At 45.6% G+C, this 17,805-nt stretch overlaps 1 protein-coding gene across 1 annotated transcript; it reads left to right on the top strand.

Moving 5' to 3' along the window:
* The first annotated feature begins 5,157 nt into the window (after window positions 1-5,157).
* TBPL2 (TATA-box binding protein like 2) lies at window positions 5,158-15,918 on the top strand. The gene is made up of 7 exons (XM_054068089.1): window positions 5,158-5,207; window positions 8,986-9,396; window positions 10,392-10,479; window positions 11,136-11,227; window positions 12,142-12,309; window positions 14,032-14,126; window positions 15,829-15,918. The coding sequence occupies exons 1-7, from the start codon at window positions 5,158-5,160 to the stop codon at window positions 15,906-15,908; spliced, it is 984 nt and encodes a 327-aa protein (XP_053924064.1). The 3' UTR covers window positions 15,909-15,918.
* Window positions 15,919-17,805: the final 1,887 nt, after the last annotated feature.

The following is a 17,805-nucleotide window of genomic DNA, read 5'->3' as shown; positions in this document are numbered from 1 at the left end:
TGTCTGCTGGGCGTTGACTTCACGCTGGTCTCTGCCAGCAAACACAAAAGGCACATGCGTTAGCAGGGAAACACCGAGAGCCCACTAATGTTTGCAAAGAGCATCAGATCCCCCATCCCTGCCCTTTCCAGGGACTAAGGGAGCCCCAGTTTAACTGGGATGAAGAAGGTAGCCTTACCACCATTGTGACCAGAGTTGCATCATCCGATACAGGGAGGGATGCCTGGAACTACTGGGGAAATGAGGAATTACATCACCCAATAAACCTGGATAATTAAACTAGATTCTGACCCAATTTCAAATCCTTGTAACCTCACCACTCCTCATTTATACAGGGGCAAGTGAGAACCAAATATCAACTCTAATGGACGTGATTCTGTTTGTATTTACACCAGCATAGCCTAACAATGATACACTTAATAATTCACAATTAGAAGTCAAGTTACTCACCGTTATTCAGGGAGTAGTCACAGTGGCTTCTTTCCTTCCCTGGCGATGTCAGTGTACCCACAGACACCGACAAGCATTGAGCAGTTTTAGAATGGAGTATTTCAGGACAAACAAGTCAAAAAGTCACACAAGACAGTGATGATCATGCTTGTCAGACTGAAGGGACTCCAGCATCTACCTCTGAGTTGCCCTTCGGGTTGCAGGTGCCTCTCAAGAGCCTTGCCAGCTCCATCCAGGTCCTTCGTTCCCTCAGAGCCCGCTGACCTCATTGCAGCTCATCTGCTCCTCTCTCTGACTCCCCTTTGGGGTCCTCCTCAGCACTTCACTCTATTTCTATGCCTGGCCAGCAAGGAATCAAGGCACAGGGACCAAAAACAGAGATAAAGCAAACAGAAGGAATTACTTTTACAACAAGACTTGGATTCTGCTGTTGACAGGAAAGCGTAGAGTCTTGGGGTAAGTGGAAGATGCTGCGTTTGGAGACATCTTGTGCATAACATCTTGCTCTCTTCTTGGAACACAACCCCCCCCTCAGGCACTCTTCTACCTCTTCCAAAGGCCGGGCTTTAATGCTGCAGGCAGCAAAGGCACCAGGAGATGCGAGCTGCACTCATCTGAGACAATTACAGCTATATAAGTTTAGCATAAACCTCAGGAGACCAGAAAGTAGAACATTGTCAGTCATGAGCTGTTAATTCTCAACCTGTCTCCTGAAAAAGATAAGATAAAGCCAAACCAGATTAACCAACTTCAAAGCAAGCAGCAAGGCATTTACCATTTATGGCACATTAGAATAGAAGGCAGCTGTTGAGAGCACTAATGAATAAAACAGGTAGAGCTTCCTTACGGACTTGCTCCTTGTACCTTCCAGGTTTTTTGAAGTCTCCTGTGGTTACTTCTGTCCAATAACTGGGTTACAGCATCCAGGCAATGCAGGAATGTCTAGAACAGAAATGTTGCAGAGCCCCATGCAGGAATGGTAGTAGAAGCTCTGTGGAATAGTCTTCTCCAATTAGTTTTCCAAGGAAGAATGATATTGAATGACTCTTACAAAGAACACACAAAGCACTTATCGTTGTACTAATCATCAACTTTCTAAGTAAAATTAACCAGTTTGCTAATTAAGACTCATGGCAATTCATCATTACTGTAACTACGCACTTCAGATGATTCATCATGCCGTAACCGGCTCTTGCCGCTCGGGGATGTGCGTAACGGCTGCCTCCAGCGTGAAGGACCAAACGGGGCTTCTTCCCCACTCTGAGTAGTTCTGGTCATGAGTCATTTTGACCTGGCTCTGGGCAGCTGCTGCTTTCCAAAGGGAATTAAAAAAAAAAAAAAGAAAAAAAGGGGTAAAAAAAGGCAGCTTGAAACAGAAATGATCTTCTTTAGGTTGGGATGGGAAAACTAGGTGCCCTTTGTAATGTTAGTTGGCCTGGGTGATCAGAAACTGAGCAGAGAAGTTTCAGGAGTCCCAAGTGATACATCTTACATTCATATCGACTGATGACAGGGGTCAGTCTCCTGCTGGAGAAAGGAAGGATCACGGCCAAAATGATCCAAGGGCTGGAGTACATCTCCTATGAGGACAGGCTGAGAGAGTTGAGGTTGCTCAGCCTGGAGAAGAGATGACTCTGGGGAGACCTTAGAGCAGCTTCCACTGCTCAAAGGGGCTCCAAGAACCTTCCCCTACATCAAAGCATCCCTGAGACCCTGAATCATCCACACAATGTGACTCTTGACTCCTCTGATGATCTCTTAGCCTTCTAAACATCTTCCCTTCTTCTTTGCCTCAAGATGGGTAAACAACCTTACACCCATTGCTTCCCACCAGCACTCGTGCCATTTGCAGGATTCCAAAGGCAAGAAGCGACATCAATATTAAGAGATTTGTGTTTTATGTTCTATATTCATCTCTAATGTAGCCTTTCTCCATCACCTAAACACCATGGTCTGGCCTCTCCATCTCAGGCTTACAGGCAAATGCAGACAAATCAGTCCCCAGGAGACACAGGATAAACACAGCTCATCTCCAGGGGGTTCTGCAGTACAACAAAGGATTAATTAGATGAGGAAACTCAAGGTACCATGGCTGCAATGCCACAGGCAGGGCCACACCAGGGAAACACCGTGACCACTGCATGGTCCAGCTTCCCACCTTCAGCACAGCAATAGTGTTCAAGCACTGGGGGAGCACCAACCTTCTGTCCCCTTGAGGTGTCAATGGGAGGACAAACCAAGACTCAGCACAATCCCTGTGTTGAATTCAATGACTCCCCTGCGCAACACAGATCCATGCTTTCATGGGAGAGCCTGCAAGGATTGGGCTTGCTGCTGCCAGTGAGAGCAGGACCAGCCACCACAGCCCTTGGCACCCCATCCCATCGTGCTGGCAAAAGCAGCTGAGGCCATGGAGCTCTCTGCAACCGCCCCAATCACCCACCAGCTCCAAATGGGATGGTTTAGTTTGAACCATCATGAACTGGTCTGAGCCAGCTCTACCAGCCTCCACAATTCAAGGCGCAGCCTCTCAGAGAGCCTTCTCCTTGCTTTGCTGCTCAAGTTGCCTCCTGGGTGCTCAGGGACGAGCTGTGTGATGTAAATCAACCTGCTTGAGGCTGGATTTTTCTGGGGCCAGGGGGGATTTGGCACCTGCAAAGCACCGGGTCAAAGTATGTCCCAGAAATACCAAGAAACCAGCCCAGCAGGCTGTGCTGAGTGGAGAAGGATGCTTGTCAGCCACGTACGCTCTGCCCCACGGATAAAGGATACAAGGCCAATCCTTCACACCTCTGGGGCAGTGAGAAGAGCCTGGTAGCAGCTCCCACAGACCTGCTGCGTGCTTGGGCTGTGCTACCTACTTCCAAGGATTTTCTTCGGCTCAGCCAGCCGTTTGCGAGCAAATCTCAGAGCAGAAAGCAAAGCTCCATCTAACAGAGCAACAGGTACATTGACCATGGCAGTCAGAACATCCACCAGCCCAGATAGGGACAAGGACATGTTCCCAGCTGCAGAAATCCATCCATCCATCACCGCACAGTGACAGGAGAGGAGAGAAGGAACAAGTCAGACAGCAACTGCTGGCATCGAATCAAGAAGCGCCCAAGCCGAGCGTGAGAGTCCTACAGCATCAATCAGTACTCCAACGCGCAATGTGAACTCCCTCCAGGGATCACACTGTCTCATGCTTTCCACACAGGAATCTTTTGAAAATGGGGCTACAAAGATGATTTGAGGGCTGGAGCACCTCTGCTGTGAGGACAGGCTGAGAGAGTTGGGGTTGTTCAGCCTGGAAAAGAGAAGGCTCTGAGGAGACCTTAGAGTAGCTTCTGGTACTGAAAGGGGGGTCCAGGAAAGCTGGGGAGGGGCTATCCTGGAGTGATAGGACAAGGGGGAATGGCTTTAAATTGTAAGGGGGAAGATTTAGATTCAACATTAGGAAGAAATTCTTCTCTATGAGGGTGGTGAGGCACTGGAACAGGTTGCCCAGAGAAGCGGCGGCTGCCCCATCCCTGGAGGTTTTCAAGGCCAGGTTGGTGGGGCTTGGAGCAACCTGATCCACTGGGAGGGGGGTTGGAACTGGATGGGCTTTAAAGGTCCCTTCCAACCCAAACCATCCTATGAATGCCCTTAAATCATTACAAAGGGCAGAAACAGAGACACCAGTGGAGAAAAATCTCCACAAGGGGAGAACAGCAGTGAATGTACGGAGAAAGGGCTTCCTCCCCCTACACAGCATTAGCCCAGCCGAGAACAGGCCATTTCATTATTATGCCTTGCATCTGAGGTTTATCATGTTGGACTGGAGCTCCTTCCAAAGGACCAGATGTGTCTTAATGAGGCAGGTGGGAGAAATTAAGGGCAGATTACACTTGAGGGTGAAAAGGCAGCAGTTAGAGGTAAGGCAGTATCTTCAAGATCTAAGTCACAGCTCTGACTTCCCAATGAGAGGAGTCCAAAGGAGGCCACAAAAATGATGAAAAAGCCTGGAACACCTCCCTAATGAAGACAGGCTGAGAGAGTTGGGGCTGTTCAGCTTGGAGAAGACTCCAAGAAGGTCTTAGAGCAGCCTTCCAACAGTTAAACGGGGCTGATAAAAAAGATGGGGAAAAAACTTTTTAGCAGGGCCTGTAGCAATAGGATAAGGAGCAATGGCTTTAAACTACAAGAAAAGTTTAGACCAGATATTAGGAAGAAATGTTTTACACTGAGAGTGGTGAGGCCCTGGCCCAGGCTGCCCAAAGGGGTGGTGGCTGCCCCATCCCTGGAGATGTTCAAGGCCAGGTTGGATGGGGCCTGGAGCAACCTGATCCGGTGGGAGGTGTCCCTGCCCACAGCAGGAGGGTTGGAACTGGATGGGCTTTATTGTCCCTTCTAACCCAAACCATTCTAGGACTGAACCCCAGCCCTGCAGGTTAGAACAGGCTCAGAGATGCTCCAGGTTGTGCTTGTCAATCAAAGCCCAAGGGGACTCCCTGATTTCTCCAGCCCTTCCATAGGATGGAGAAAACTCCAAGGGCAGGTGAAAGGCACTGTTTGATGGCAGGTATCACTCACAGCTGTGGGAGTGTTGCTGGTTTTAAACACACTCCAGCTGCTCTGGCCTCGTTCCCCAATGAGGGGCACCTGCCCATGGTGCCACCTTCGGGGTTAAAGCAGAGCCTGGGGTGAGATGTGAAGAGCTTGGGTGGGCGTCTGGCTGTGCTCATGGATGATGTGTCACCCCTGGAGCAGTACCTGGAGAGCTGTGGTGGGCAGGTAAAGGGGAAGGAGAGGAAAGAACCTGGAAGGCTGTAGTGGGCAGCTAGAAGGGAAGGGAAGGGGGGGTAGAACCTGGAAGGCTGTGTTGCGCATGTAAAACTGAAGAAGAGAGGATTAAAAAAAAAGAGAAGGGAAGGAAACGTATTCTGCATTGGCCGGGAATTGGACCTGGGTCAACTGCTTGGAAGGCAGACTCCCCCTCTGCTGCTTTCCTCCAGCCCTGAGTAGGGGAAAGATGAGTTATAGTGGTTACTGGGGACATGGAGGAGCCCCAGCAGGGTGCTCTGCTGGGGGAGGTTGTCCTTCTCTGCTGCAAAAGGCTTGTTGTTTCATCTACACTCTTGCCATAGAGCTGTTTCTGAGGGGCAGCCTGGGTGTTGGGGTGTGTTGACACCGGCGGTGCTCGGGGCTTTTGGTGCTGATTGGCAAATGTTTGCAAAAATGTCTTTTTTTGGCATTTGGAATAGCCCTCCTGGTCTTAGGTGGCTGCAGAGGCAGCAGGGTGAGGGACTGGAGGAGGGCTGCAATCTGCAGCGTCACCTTCACCCAGGGAATGCAACTGCTTTCTATGGGTACAAGAGTTGGGCTTCTTCAGCCTGGAGAAGAGAAGGCTCCAAGGAGACCTTACAGCAGTCTCCGGTACAGGAAGGCTGGGGAGGGGCTCTTGATCAGGGAGAGGACAAGGGGGAACAGTTTTAAGCTGAAAGAGGGGAGATTGAGATGTAACCTTGGGAAGAAACATCTAGCTGCCCAGGTTGCCCAGAGCAGTAGTGGCTGCCCCATCCCTGGAGGTGTTCATGGCCAGGTTGGATGGGGCTTGGAGCAACCTGATCCAGTGGGAGGTGTCCCTGCCCATGGCAGGAGGTGGGAATGGATAGGTTTTGAGCTCTTTTCCAACCTGAACCATTCCATTATTCTTGTAAACTACTTTTCAGCTCAGAAACTGAGTTTAACACCAGCTGTTTAAATGCAGAGACCTCCTTGTGGCAGCGGGTAAAGCCCTCCGACTGTGGCCCTATAAAGTGCATCATGTGGTGAGGTTTTCCAAATGCTAATGAGTTTTTTGTGTTTCAGCCTTACTGGAATACTTGACAGCAGCAGATATGTGGGATATCACTGCAGAAAGGCGGGGAGAAACAGTCCGTGTGTGTTGCTTAAAGCAGCTGGATTTGATTTACAAATTTGGATTCCTGCAGTGGAAGTGACAATGGCTGTTTCCACTCAAGCTGCCCCAAACCTGGTGATCTCAGGCAGGGTCTATGTGTGAAATCTCCTTCCTGGAGCCACTGGGAGATGTCCAAAGCTATGCGGTGGATGGGGCCTTCAGTGAAGTCAATTAGCCAAGAGTCTGTAGTAATAACCCTTGACAGCCAGCCCAACACAAATGTGCTCTTGTGCCTCCTTTCACAGTCCTTTTCTGAGCATCTGCCTAACACAAAGGCAATTCTCCCCAGCGCATAACCCTGTGCAGCTTCTCCCAGACCAGTTAGATGGAAACCTGATGAGAGAGGGAAATTTGCCTTCTGTTTCTATGTCCTTTATGCAATTTCCTTTCTGCTACTTGTTTTACGGCTGTTTAGTACTTCCAGCCTCATATACCACTCATTGCTCCCTTGGCTTCTTTCTTTAAGCCATGCCAGAAACTCCAGGGGTTTTTTGACTGTTAATTTTACTGCATTCTCTGATGCCTCTTAGTTTGTGTGAGTAGTCCTACAGGCTCGCAGTGACGAGGCTTTTTTTTATTGTCTCCATCACAATTCGTACAAAACTTTCCCAATTAGCTCCTGTATGGCGAAGCTTTAGTCCAATGGAGGTCTTGCAGAGACTGTGCCTTCATTTCCCTGTTGCTAACTTGGAAAATATCTATTTAAAACAGATGTATTTTAGTTTATTGTCATTTGTAACTGTTAATGCGTCTGTATCTGACCTCTTAATTGTTAGATTGGGCCCTGTTTCCCAAGGAGCTGAGGGATTAAGGAGTACCTTGTCTTATTCACTTGCACTCTGTCTGAACTGATCTTATGAAGCTCTGCACGTAGAAGCCACTTCTAGAAGCAGTTTTGAACAGAGGTGTTCCTGATGCTCTCAGAGCTGGACCTGATCACATCTATATTCAAGCTAGTAAGGGCTCTCTGGGAGGATTTATCACTTTGTGAGAGTTTTCCAAGTGTCTACAGGCAAATATACTGCAAAGGAGGAGCAGAGAACTCCCCGTGTGCATGGTTGTGTTGCTAAGTGAGCCGATTAGCACAGAACATAGAGCAGCACTGGCTCAGGGCTGAAAAGCACTGATCCGGAAACGCAGCTCCCACTGCCGCTCAGGCAGTTGCTGCCAACTTGAGAGCTTCAGTCTTGTGTGTTCTTCCCTGTTCTGATTTGTGCTTGGACTCTCCCAAGTCCTTTTGGCTTTCAAGCCCCAAGATGAACACAAAACCTCTTGTACGTATCGTCTTGTCCAAGCTGTCACCTGCTGTGGGTGTTGGCAGAAACCACCTTCTTGGAAGAAGCCTTCCACTACCTACAGGCTCATGCCCTAATGAAAGAGGGACTAAATAATTTCCTAAACTCTTGCCTCTTCAATATTACGATGACTTTTAAATATCTTCTAATGATAAATAGCTGATAAAGGAGGACACCATGTGCACTTGCAGCCCAGAAAGCCAACTGTATCCTGGGCTGCGTGAAAAGTGAGGCCAGCAGAGTGAGAAAGGGGATTCTCCTTCTTTGCTCTGGGGAGAGCTCACCTGGAGTCCTGCCTTCAGTTCTGGAGCCCTCACTGTAGGAAGGATGTGGAGCTGTTAAAGCAAGTCCAGAGGAGGCCGTGAAGATGATTTGAGAGCTGGAGCATCTCCTGTACAAGGACAGGCTGAGAGAGTTGGGGCTGTTCAGCCTGGAGAAAAGAAGGCTCCCCAGGAGCCCTTAGAGCAGCTTCCAATACTTAAAGGGTCTCCAGGAAAGCTGGGGAGGGGACCTTGATAAGGGAGTGCAGGGACAGGGTGAGGGGAAATGAGATAATGAGATCAGGGTAAGCTGAGATAGGGCAGATTTAGATTAGATATCAGGAAGAACTCTTGAACTGTGAGAGTGGGGAGGCTCTGGTGCAAGTCACTCAGGGAAGCGGTGGCTGCCCCATCCCTGGAGGTGTTCAAGGCCAGGTTGGATGGGGCTTTGAGGCACCTGATCCAGTGGGAGGTGTCCCTGCCCGTGGCAGGGGGTGGAACTGGGTGGGCTTTGAGGTCCCTTCCAACCCAAACCATTCTATGATTAGTATGCGAGAACTTGTTTGCAGATGTGTTGCCTGCCAGGAAAGAAAGCTGGTTTTGCTGACTGTCTCTCACTTAAATCAGTCTGGTGACCCTCAGCAGCTGAAAGAATAAACTGCTCCTGAGTCTGTGAGCTGCTGCCCTCTGTTGCACAAAACCAACACATCACTGACACAGTGCCCTGGTAGTAGGGAGACAACATAATGATATGCTGAATAGGAGTTGAAGCCAGCCAAGGAATGTTAGCTGTCTTCCTTGGGAAAACTCATGAGAATTACTTTAGGCTGCTTTTGGAGCGTGGTGGGAAAACGCACATCTCCACTACAGGAGCTATGTGGATTTTACATGCTGATAGACTGACAAATTACACGCTGAAATTTTAAGCCTGTTCTTTAATTTTAAGCCTGTATGTACACAGAAAAAATGATTGGAACTTCCTCATTGAGTAGATTTAGTCTTTTGATTAAAGTAATCGTTTTAATTACAATATCCTTAATGTCACTTTTTCCCGATTCAAGGATGACCTCTCGACTAGCCCTCAGCTGTTTACTTCCATGAGTCCTTACGATGTAGACCTTCCAATTCAAGCAACTGAAGAGGGGTTGTATGGTCCTCAGTTTAATCAGGCCAAGGACCTTCCTACAGACTTCTCCTCTGTGGACCTCAGCTTTCTTCCAGATGTTATCCAAGATAACAGAGAGGAAAATGTGGCTGAAGATGGTCACAAAATGCAAAATGAGCTTGATGGGTCAATATCAAGAAATGAAGACAGTGGCGTCTTCATGGATGAAAGCAGCTTGTCCTATCCAGAAAAAACTCGGCCATCCCCTGAAGCTTCTGAGTGTCCTCCTCTGACACCAATGACTCCTATGACGCCGGTAACACCTGCATCAGAAAGCTCCGGCATAGTCCCTCAGTTACAGTAAGTTCATTTATTATCTACGTAGTATATGTAATAGTTTTGCTTAAACTGTAGGGTACTGCTCCGACTCCTCGCTCAGAAAATGGGGTGAGCGCTGTTTGGCCTTAAGCCAATAAAAAAGGCCAGAGGGGCAGCTATTCCTCCTTCAGGAGAGGTGGAACAAATGAGCTGACGATATTGGAAGGCAACTGGATGCTGTGTTGATCCGTGTAATACAGTAATGGAAGTGGCATGGAACAATACACAGCTTAGAGGAACAGAGGAGAGTGGACTTAAACATGCTGGGTGAGTGAGTTTCTGAAACGTATCTGGCTTGTTAAGGGGGGAAAAGACTCTTCTGGGACACAGGAGATGAAGTCTCACAGGGAGAAGTGTTTGGTAGAAATTATTTGTATGTAGTGCTGGTGACTTCAGTCTGCAGGATGAAAAGACAAAAATACTTGAAGAAGGATTTCTTCCAGCACGGAGAACGTTAGGGCTGACAGAAGACTCCAGGGGTTTAAAGATGACACTTTGCTTTTCTGAGTGCAAAAACAAGTGTGAGCAAGGGAAAGTGGTGTGAAAAGAAGCGTGGGGAACTCCGGCCTTGATAAAAGATCGTGTCTTCTCTAGGCTAGAGGAACTATGGGTTATTTCACGCCTGTAGAGACCAACATGCCCTTACCCACTCGGAGTGCTTTAGTAACTCTGTAAGCACTCAGTAACGGTTCAATTCAAAGCTGTAAGCGCTTCAGTGATGTAGTTACTGGAAACCACACAAACTTTGTATTTGGGGACTAATAATTTCAAACCTCGTTATTTCCTCCTGTTAGAAACTAACTTTGGCTTTGAATTATTTAAGCTTTGCCAAAAGTAGCTTAACACTAGACTGGGAAAGGGGTAGGCAAGAAATGAGTTAATGGCCGTTATTAATTGGAGTGTGACTTCACATTCAGTTGGGGGTTGACTGCAGCAGCTTGTTTTCGCAATAAGAGATTTCTTCTCTCGTTCTTCAGGAATATAGTGTCAACTGTAAACTTGGCTTGTAAACTAGACCTGAAGAACATAGCGCTGCATGCCAGAAATGCAGAATATAACCCAAAGGTAAATCTTCTAGACTCAAAGTTTCACCTGAATTCCCCTTTCTTGGTGCTGCTGGGTTCTAACGCACAGATTCACCATCAGCTTTGTCCCTTTTTCCCTTATGGGCCAAGACAGTGCCATTAGAAATCAAAGTTGTGCAACTTGGGCCTATTAAATTTAAAGAAATACACAGATTGATTTTAATATTTTTTTCCTGTGAATAAAACCATAGGAATGAGATCTTATCAAGCTGTTGAATAAAGGAGATGACCTGTCCCACCTGTAGCCAGCTACCTCCAGCTGAAGGGGCTCAAGCAGCCTTTGCTGTAGGGGGTAAAACTCTTGTCTGAATTAAAAAGGACTAATATTCCATGATACTTCCAGCAAGTGGTGGCCTGGCTTTAAGAAGTTTACTGGGAATAGATTGGGATTTCGTAAGTGACTGCAGGCTGCTTAACAAAATCTACAGGACAAAGCAGTGGTCCTGTGGTTGTAGTCTTAATCCCCTTGGCCCTGGTGGAGTGGAAAATAACTTCAGGGTGGGAAATTAACACTTACATAAAGGAAATTCATGCTGTATTGAGCTTTGAAAGTGACAGTTCTTGAAAGAATGAACAGTGAAATGGTACTGGTGAAATCCTTCAGCTGGACTGCTAGGTCTTCCTTTGAATTTGTAGAGGTTTGCTGCTGTGATCATGAGAATAAGGGAGCCACGAACAACAGCCCTCATCTTCAGTTCAGGAAAAATGGTCTGTACAGGAGCAAAAAGGTATTTTTTTTTTTTTTGTTTTTCCTTCCTTCTAAAGGTCTGGATCTTGCAGCTGCATCTGTATTCTGGTGAAAAATGTCAGAAACCCATGTTTAAATTACCTAGCAAAGGGCTGTCATAATTGAAAGGAGAAAAATGACGCATTGGTATTAAAATGTTTGGCTTTCTTCATGATGGAGGCTTAGTAATTACTGAACTGCAGACTTCTGTCCCTGAATATAGATTGGGCTGAGCAGACATTAGCAGAAAGCTGCTAAAATGCCCAGGACTTGTTAAGGGGTTATTTACATTTCTCATTGACTATAAAGTGAGTTAGGACATAAAATGATAGAATAGTTAGGGTTGGAAGGGACCTAAAAGATCATCTAGTTCCAACCTCCCTCCCCTCTTAAGTCTCTCTTTAGTGTTCACTAGTCAACATATATGCCCCTAGAAAATGGGAGTTGGAGAAAAGCTAAGATTTCTGTTCTTGGAAGCTTATTTTCTCAAGTTGATCAGCTGCCTTGGCTTTTATGTCCTTAAGCTGTCAATGAGACATGCACAAACTTATAGCTGGAGACCTCTTCTCCAACCCCTTCCACCATCCCAAACTAGCTGGATGATGGTACTGGTGGCTGCAGTCTGCTTCTTGGATCAGCTCTGAGAAGCTGTTGCAAGGAAGCAAGAAAGAAACCTCCAAAGAGAGGAATGCGCTCCAGTGTGCTCAAACAGACTGCAGGAAAGCGAATCCCAAAGTGCCTTTTCCCTTTCAGCTCACTGAAGTGGCTCTGAGGATAAAGGCTTGCTGGTTTGAGCAGTAGCGTATCTTTTTCTGGAGCAGATTAGCACGGTGGTGGTTCTAAACTGACTTCTATCTGGAGAGGAGAAAAAAAAGGACTAATCAAAGCTGCTTTCCCCTTCTGCTCTTCCTTCAGTGAAGAGCAATCACGGCTTGCAGCCAGGAAATACGCCCGCGTAGTGCAGAAGCTTGGGTTCCCTGCCAAGTTCCTGGACTTCAAGATACAGAATATGGTTGGGAGTTGTGACGTGAGGTTCCCCATCCGTCTGGAAGGCTTGGTTCTCACTCACCAGCAGTTCAGCAGGTATGTGGAAGTCGCAGTTGCAGCCCCACGCAACTTGGAGCAGCGTCCCTGGAAGGTGCAGACAGGCTCAAATTCTGAGGCTGTGCAAGCCTGGCAAGACAGTAATAATTAACCGGATACTGAATATCAGGCTCACTGATTCAGCAAGCATGAAGTGGCTGTAGATATCATGAGTCACAGTAAAGATAGATAGATCTGCAGTAATAATTCCTGTTCTGAGTGGGGCACAGGCCAAAACAGCCCTCTGCTTAATTGCCCAGTGATCTACAGCACACTGGCATGATTCCTTGGAGTCTTCTCTTCTCCAAGCCTGAACAACCCTAATTCTTTCAGCCTGTCCTTGTTGGGGAGGTGTTCCAGGCCTTTTATCCTTTTAATGGCCTCCTCTGGACCCTGATCTAGTGGGACGTGTCCAACCCCATGGCAGAGGGGTTGGAACTGGATGATCTTCAAGTTCCCTTCCAACCTGAACCATTCTATGACCTGCTCCAACAGGTCCATATCTTTCCAGCGCTGAGGGCTTAAGAGCTGGATGCAGTATTCCAGGTTATGCCTTACCAGAGCAGAGTAGAGAAGCAGAATAGCCTCTCTCAACCTGCTGGCAATGCTTCTTTGCTCAGCTGGTTCATGAAGATCCTCTGTTGCACGAGCTTTCTTTGTGAGCATGGATATAACTTCGGTGTTGCTGCATATCAGCAATGTGCCGCAGAGACTTTCATTAACCTGAGCAGTGTTGGTGACTGCTGTTTCAGTAGTCTCCTGTTCTTGCCAACTGCGATATCAAACCTTAGTGGATATTTTTCTTCACTGCAGACCTGGTTAATATGAAAATAACCACTCGGTTTTAATTGGAGCAGCTCTTAAGCGACCTGAATCTGGACTACGCCTTTGCTCCATTGAGAACCTTTAATACTAAGCGGGTCTTAACTCTTGTCAAACCACATGTCTGTCTGCAAGGATAAGGTTTCCAACCTTCAGGCATGAAGCCAGACTGCAGCTGCAAAATAGAGAACTGAGAATATAGTGTTTCTGGGATAATGCTTCAGTTCTTTCTGTCTATTATGTCTATTAGCCATCAGTTTAAAATAAACCTGTAGTTGAGTGATGGCCATGCTGTGCCTTCAAGGTGGGTTTGTTCAGAACTAGTTATTGCCATCACTGAGGAAAGGATGAAGATTTTGGCACTGACAAAATCAAAATTCACTTGTCTTTTATTAGCACTTCATTTAATATTTTGCATTTAATTTGGGGACTAAATAGATATTATATAGTCACTCGTCTGTCATCTTTTCTTAGTTGCACAAGATGCTTCCTGATAAGGGCTTTTTTCAGACTAAGTAGGACTTGAGAATAGTTTGAAGATTATAATAATGGTTTCAATGCTACGGAAAAATCATGCTCAGAAGTCTTTGAAAATAAGCATGAATTCCTACCAGCTCCAGCTGGGACTACAGGTTTCTCTTGAAGATGTGCAAAACTGGACTTGCCTTTCTCTGGGTATCATAATATCACCTGAGTTGGAACGGACTCACAAGGATCATCGAGTCCAACTCCTATCCCTGCACAGGGCAACCCCAAAATTCACACCATACCTCAGTTCCGGTAGCTAGCTAAAATCTTTGGGTTTAATTACTCTGTTAGTACAATTAAAGAGGGCTTTATGCACAAAACACTGAGACAGGATTTGCATTTTACTAATCTTACCTGTTTGCTTTGAAACAGCTACGAACCAGAACTGTTTCCTGGCCTTATTTATAGGATGGTCAAACCACGGATAGTGCTGCTTATCTTTGTTTCTGGAAAAGTTGTACTGACTGGTAAGTGGTCTCCCTCTATTTATCTGCAATCAAGTACTTCCATGTCTTCTGAGAAAGCATTTAAATTGAACATCAGCTATGCTAGTATCTTGCCACAGTAAAGCCACTCAGCAATCTTTTTAATGCCTGCTGCTGCTCATCTGCATTTTCTGCAGATAACAATATCTGTATCGATGCACTAGAATCTTGTATTGCTTCATGTAGCATCTCGGATTTCCATGTTGTTAAAGTTGAGTATTTAATTCAGGGCATAACATCATGTGTCAATGTTCAGCATCTCAACAGGATGTTACCACGCTAGTAACTCTCCGTCACTTCAATTGCTTATTGTGATATTCCTATTTAAAATTGCTCGGACAGGAAGCAAACTTCTTAAAGCACTTTGCTGACAGCATTTAGTAGGGATTATTAGAGGAAAGGGTGGAGATGTAAGAACTCGTTCCAGACTGTTTGGCAAGACCCTCGTGAGGCAAAAGTCTTGTTGAGTAAGTTTGCTCAGTAGATAACTGTATCTCGAATCCTATGTCAAAAACATTGAAGTTCTGAGCGTGTGTTTCTAATGCGTTCTTTTGTAAAGCTCACGAAAATACTTTCAGAGGAACTGAAAGGTAAAGCATACTTCTTCCCAGGGGACTTGAATGCTATCTGTATATCCACAACACAGCTCTGAGGTATAGGAAAGACAAAAGGGAAGCACCTGCCTTAGGCAGAGATTCTCATAATTGTACACCATGAATGAGCTCAGCTAACTGAGAGCAGGGGACATGGTACCAAGCTTAAATACTTCCTCTACCTTCTTAGGTCCAGTAAAAACATACTGCTCAGTACCATTCCACTGACACTTGTGGTTTTGGGCTTGCTAACTGCACCACCCTCTAGAGCACGTAGCAGGCCCAGAGGAACCAAGGTGAATCATCCTCTGTGAGCACTGTGGTCTCTGTAATGACAAAACTGAATTTGCTGAGCTGCGAGGCTTTTTTTCCCCCCTAATCAACAAAGTAACTTGAAAGTAATCTCCCTTTAGAAAGGCAAAGTCTAGTAAAGCAGGTGAATTAGTCGTGTCCAAGGTTTATGTGCTTACCGGAGTGCCACTTAGCACAACTGCCAGTTCATTTAAATGCGGTTTTCTTGTACCTAATGTTTGCTGCACTAGCATGTAAAGCAGCCTCGCTGGTAAAGACTGTTCCTGCTTACTGCAATACAGTCAGTGTACAAAACTTGATATTAAAGATTTGCCTGCAGTGACATGGAAGAGGCCAGCTTTGAAATCGCACACACCCTATCAGAGCTTAAAAATGAAAAACCTTCTCTGAACAGAAGAGTTCATCAGCTGTGGGTCAACTTCCAGTAATTCAATAAATACCCTTCATTTCTTGTTTCTGTCTTTCCACTTAACTTATCAGCAGGCAGAGCTGTTATTGTTAAGCAGATAATATTGTGGCTCTTCTACCAGTCAAGAGTAGCCAACTCCTTATTTGGTTCCACAGATCAAACAAATCTAGTCTTAAAGCAAAGCAATGTAGAAATTGTTCTTTGTGAGGTATGATATGATAGAAATTCTGCTATAAACTAACAGCAAGTTGCTTCTGAACTCCTGTGTTTCTTCATGGTTTGTAATCTTATCATTAGGTTTGAGTTGCATTCACTTATTCTCAACACTTGGCTAATTCCTAACCTGTTTTTTCCCCAAATGCCTTTCCAGGAGCAAAAGAGCGTTCTGAAATCTATGAGGCATTTGAGAACATCTACCCCATCCTTAAAGGCTTCAAGAAAGCATCATAATGTGGCCCATAAAGCAACTGAGTGCATTTCCATTGCTATGCACAGAACAGAAGCAAGGGTATTCCTGGACTCAATGGTACAACTGAGGATTATTAAGCAATTTATGCTATTCTGAATGTTACAGATGCCTTTCTATAGTTTGTGAAATGTGGGGTTTTGCTTTCAGATTAGCTGTCTGTAATCCACTTGAGTTCTGACAACTTCTGTCAAGCTGTGAAAAAACTGCCAAATGAATGTACTCTTAATAGAACGCATATTAAGGTGGCACTTAAAAGTGTTTTGTTCTATAAACCATGTGTCTCCTTCCCCTGTTGAACAGGTAAATTAAAGCTAATTTAAAGTGCAGGGTTATCAAAATCCTCAGTGTACTGAAACTTGGCTCCTGCTATAGTTTTATCTACAGTCTAGCTTAGAAAACTCAGCGTGCATTTATTTTGATGTCCTGATTGCAGAGGACACAGAGCAAATCCCCCAGATCCTACCAGTTGGATAAATTCATGAGTGAGGGTGTTGGTATTCCAACACACCAAGTCTGACAGTGGAGGGGTAACAAAGCAAATTATCTAATTTGTCATGTCACAAATTAGATTTTATAAAAATAGTACCCCTTTGTATTACTGAAGTCCCCTCAGATAATAGGAGTTTGTTGCTTGGCCCAAACAAACATGTTAGTTAGGACCTGCCTTTAAAACGGGCTTGAGGAAAATAGTCTTGGGTGCTCAAGGCTTGGTTATCTGCGTTATTTAACCTGAATACAGCCAATGGCATTGTATCAAAGCCTTTAGGACTGTGCAGCTAAAAGGGATTTGCTTTATCTCCAAGTGAACTGAAGGCTTCCTTTACAGAAGGAGTAACACTCGGACTGGTGATGTGATTAGGACAGCCTGATGATTATCCCTTGACTGTTCCAGTACCTCCTAAGATTCCCTGGAAGCAAGTTGTGGGGGTTTTTATGCAGGTCGGGTTTTGGTGTTGCTAGTTTTTGTCTTGTGTCCTCTCCTTCTCCCTTGCTGAAGATGGGAGAGGTCTGTCAGGAAACTCCCTGAGCCACTAGAGGTTGCTGTTAGATGACTTAAGAGTAACTTTGTCCTTGATGGAAATACACATCCAGGCAACAGATCCCTACAGAACAGGGTGTCACAGTCCTCCTGGGCTTAGTTTTGCTGTCACAAGCTTATTTTGGGTTCGGTGAGGATGCGATTTCAGCTTCTGTGTCTGCAATGTGTCTCACAAGTGCTTTTAGAACTGCTTCTCTTGGAAAAAAAGTTACTTCATGCACTTCCTTACGATAAACTGGTCTTAACTATGTTATCAGTTGCTTTGTCAAACTGGATTTCCACCCCCAAATCTACACTAAACAGAGGCTTACTGTTCTATTTGTTTTCTATCACTGCAGACTTTCCACAGCTACAAGCTGGATTTCTATTTGTGCTGTAGCTGTAAAAGCTGATAAACTTGAGCTAAAATAATCTTTTGCAAGTGAAAAACAACCACCTGTTCTTACTGGAATGCTGGAAAAAGTTTGTCTAAGGTGAGCCCTCTTCAAGAAACTGCATTTTCATTAGGAGCTTGCCACATAATTTCATGAGTAAAGTTAATGCCCTTTGAAAGTGGATAAAGCTATAAAGATAAGAAATGGGCTCTGTGCCTTTTCACTGAGCTCCTGATAACTTAATGTTTTCTATAGTAACTCTTCTCTTAAAAACAGCTGTCTTTGCTCTACCTACACAGTGCTGTTCCTGCTTGTTTTGTAGCATTTAAATACATCAGGGAAGGGAAACAAGGGGATTCTTTGTTTTAAATTGCACATTTGGGGTCTTTTTTGGAGTGGGGTATTGTCTTATGTTATTCTGGTCTGTGAACTCTCTCCTCCTTGCCTGGCATTTCCCACTCCATT

The sequence above is a fragment of the Cuculus canorus genome, chromosome 5 (genome assembly GCF_017976375.1).
Source record: "Cuculus canorus isolate bCucCan1 chromosome 5, bCucCan1.pri, whole genome shotgun sequence".
Lineage (NCBI taxonomy): Eukaryota > Metazoa > Chordata > Aves > Cuculiformes > Cuculidae > Cuculus > Cuculus canorus.
The sequence above is the reverse complement of the archived record's forward strand: the minus strand, read 5'-3'. Positions and strand labels throughout refer to the sequence as shown.

What these genes read in the sequence shown, in the direction of transcription:
- TBPL2 (XM_054068089.1), top strand. Translation starts at nt 5,158, where the DNA reads ATGGATGATGTGTCACCCCTGGAGCAGTACCTGGAGAGCTGTGGTGGG. An exon ending in ATGCAGAATATAACCCAAAG is followed by an intron (nt 10,480 to 11,135) that starts GTAAATCTTCTA and finishes TTGAATTTGTAG; the next exon opens with AGGTTTGCTGCTGTGATCAT. An exon ending in TGGAAAAGTTGTACTGACTG is followed by an intron (nt 14,127 to 15,828) that starts GTAAGTGGTCTC and finishes ATGCCTTTCCAG; the next exon opens with GAGCAAAAGAGCGTTCTGAA.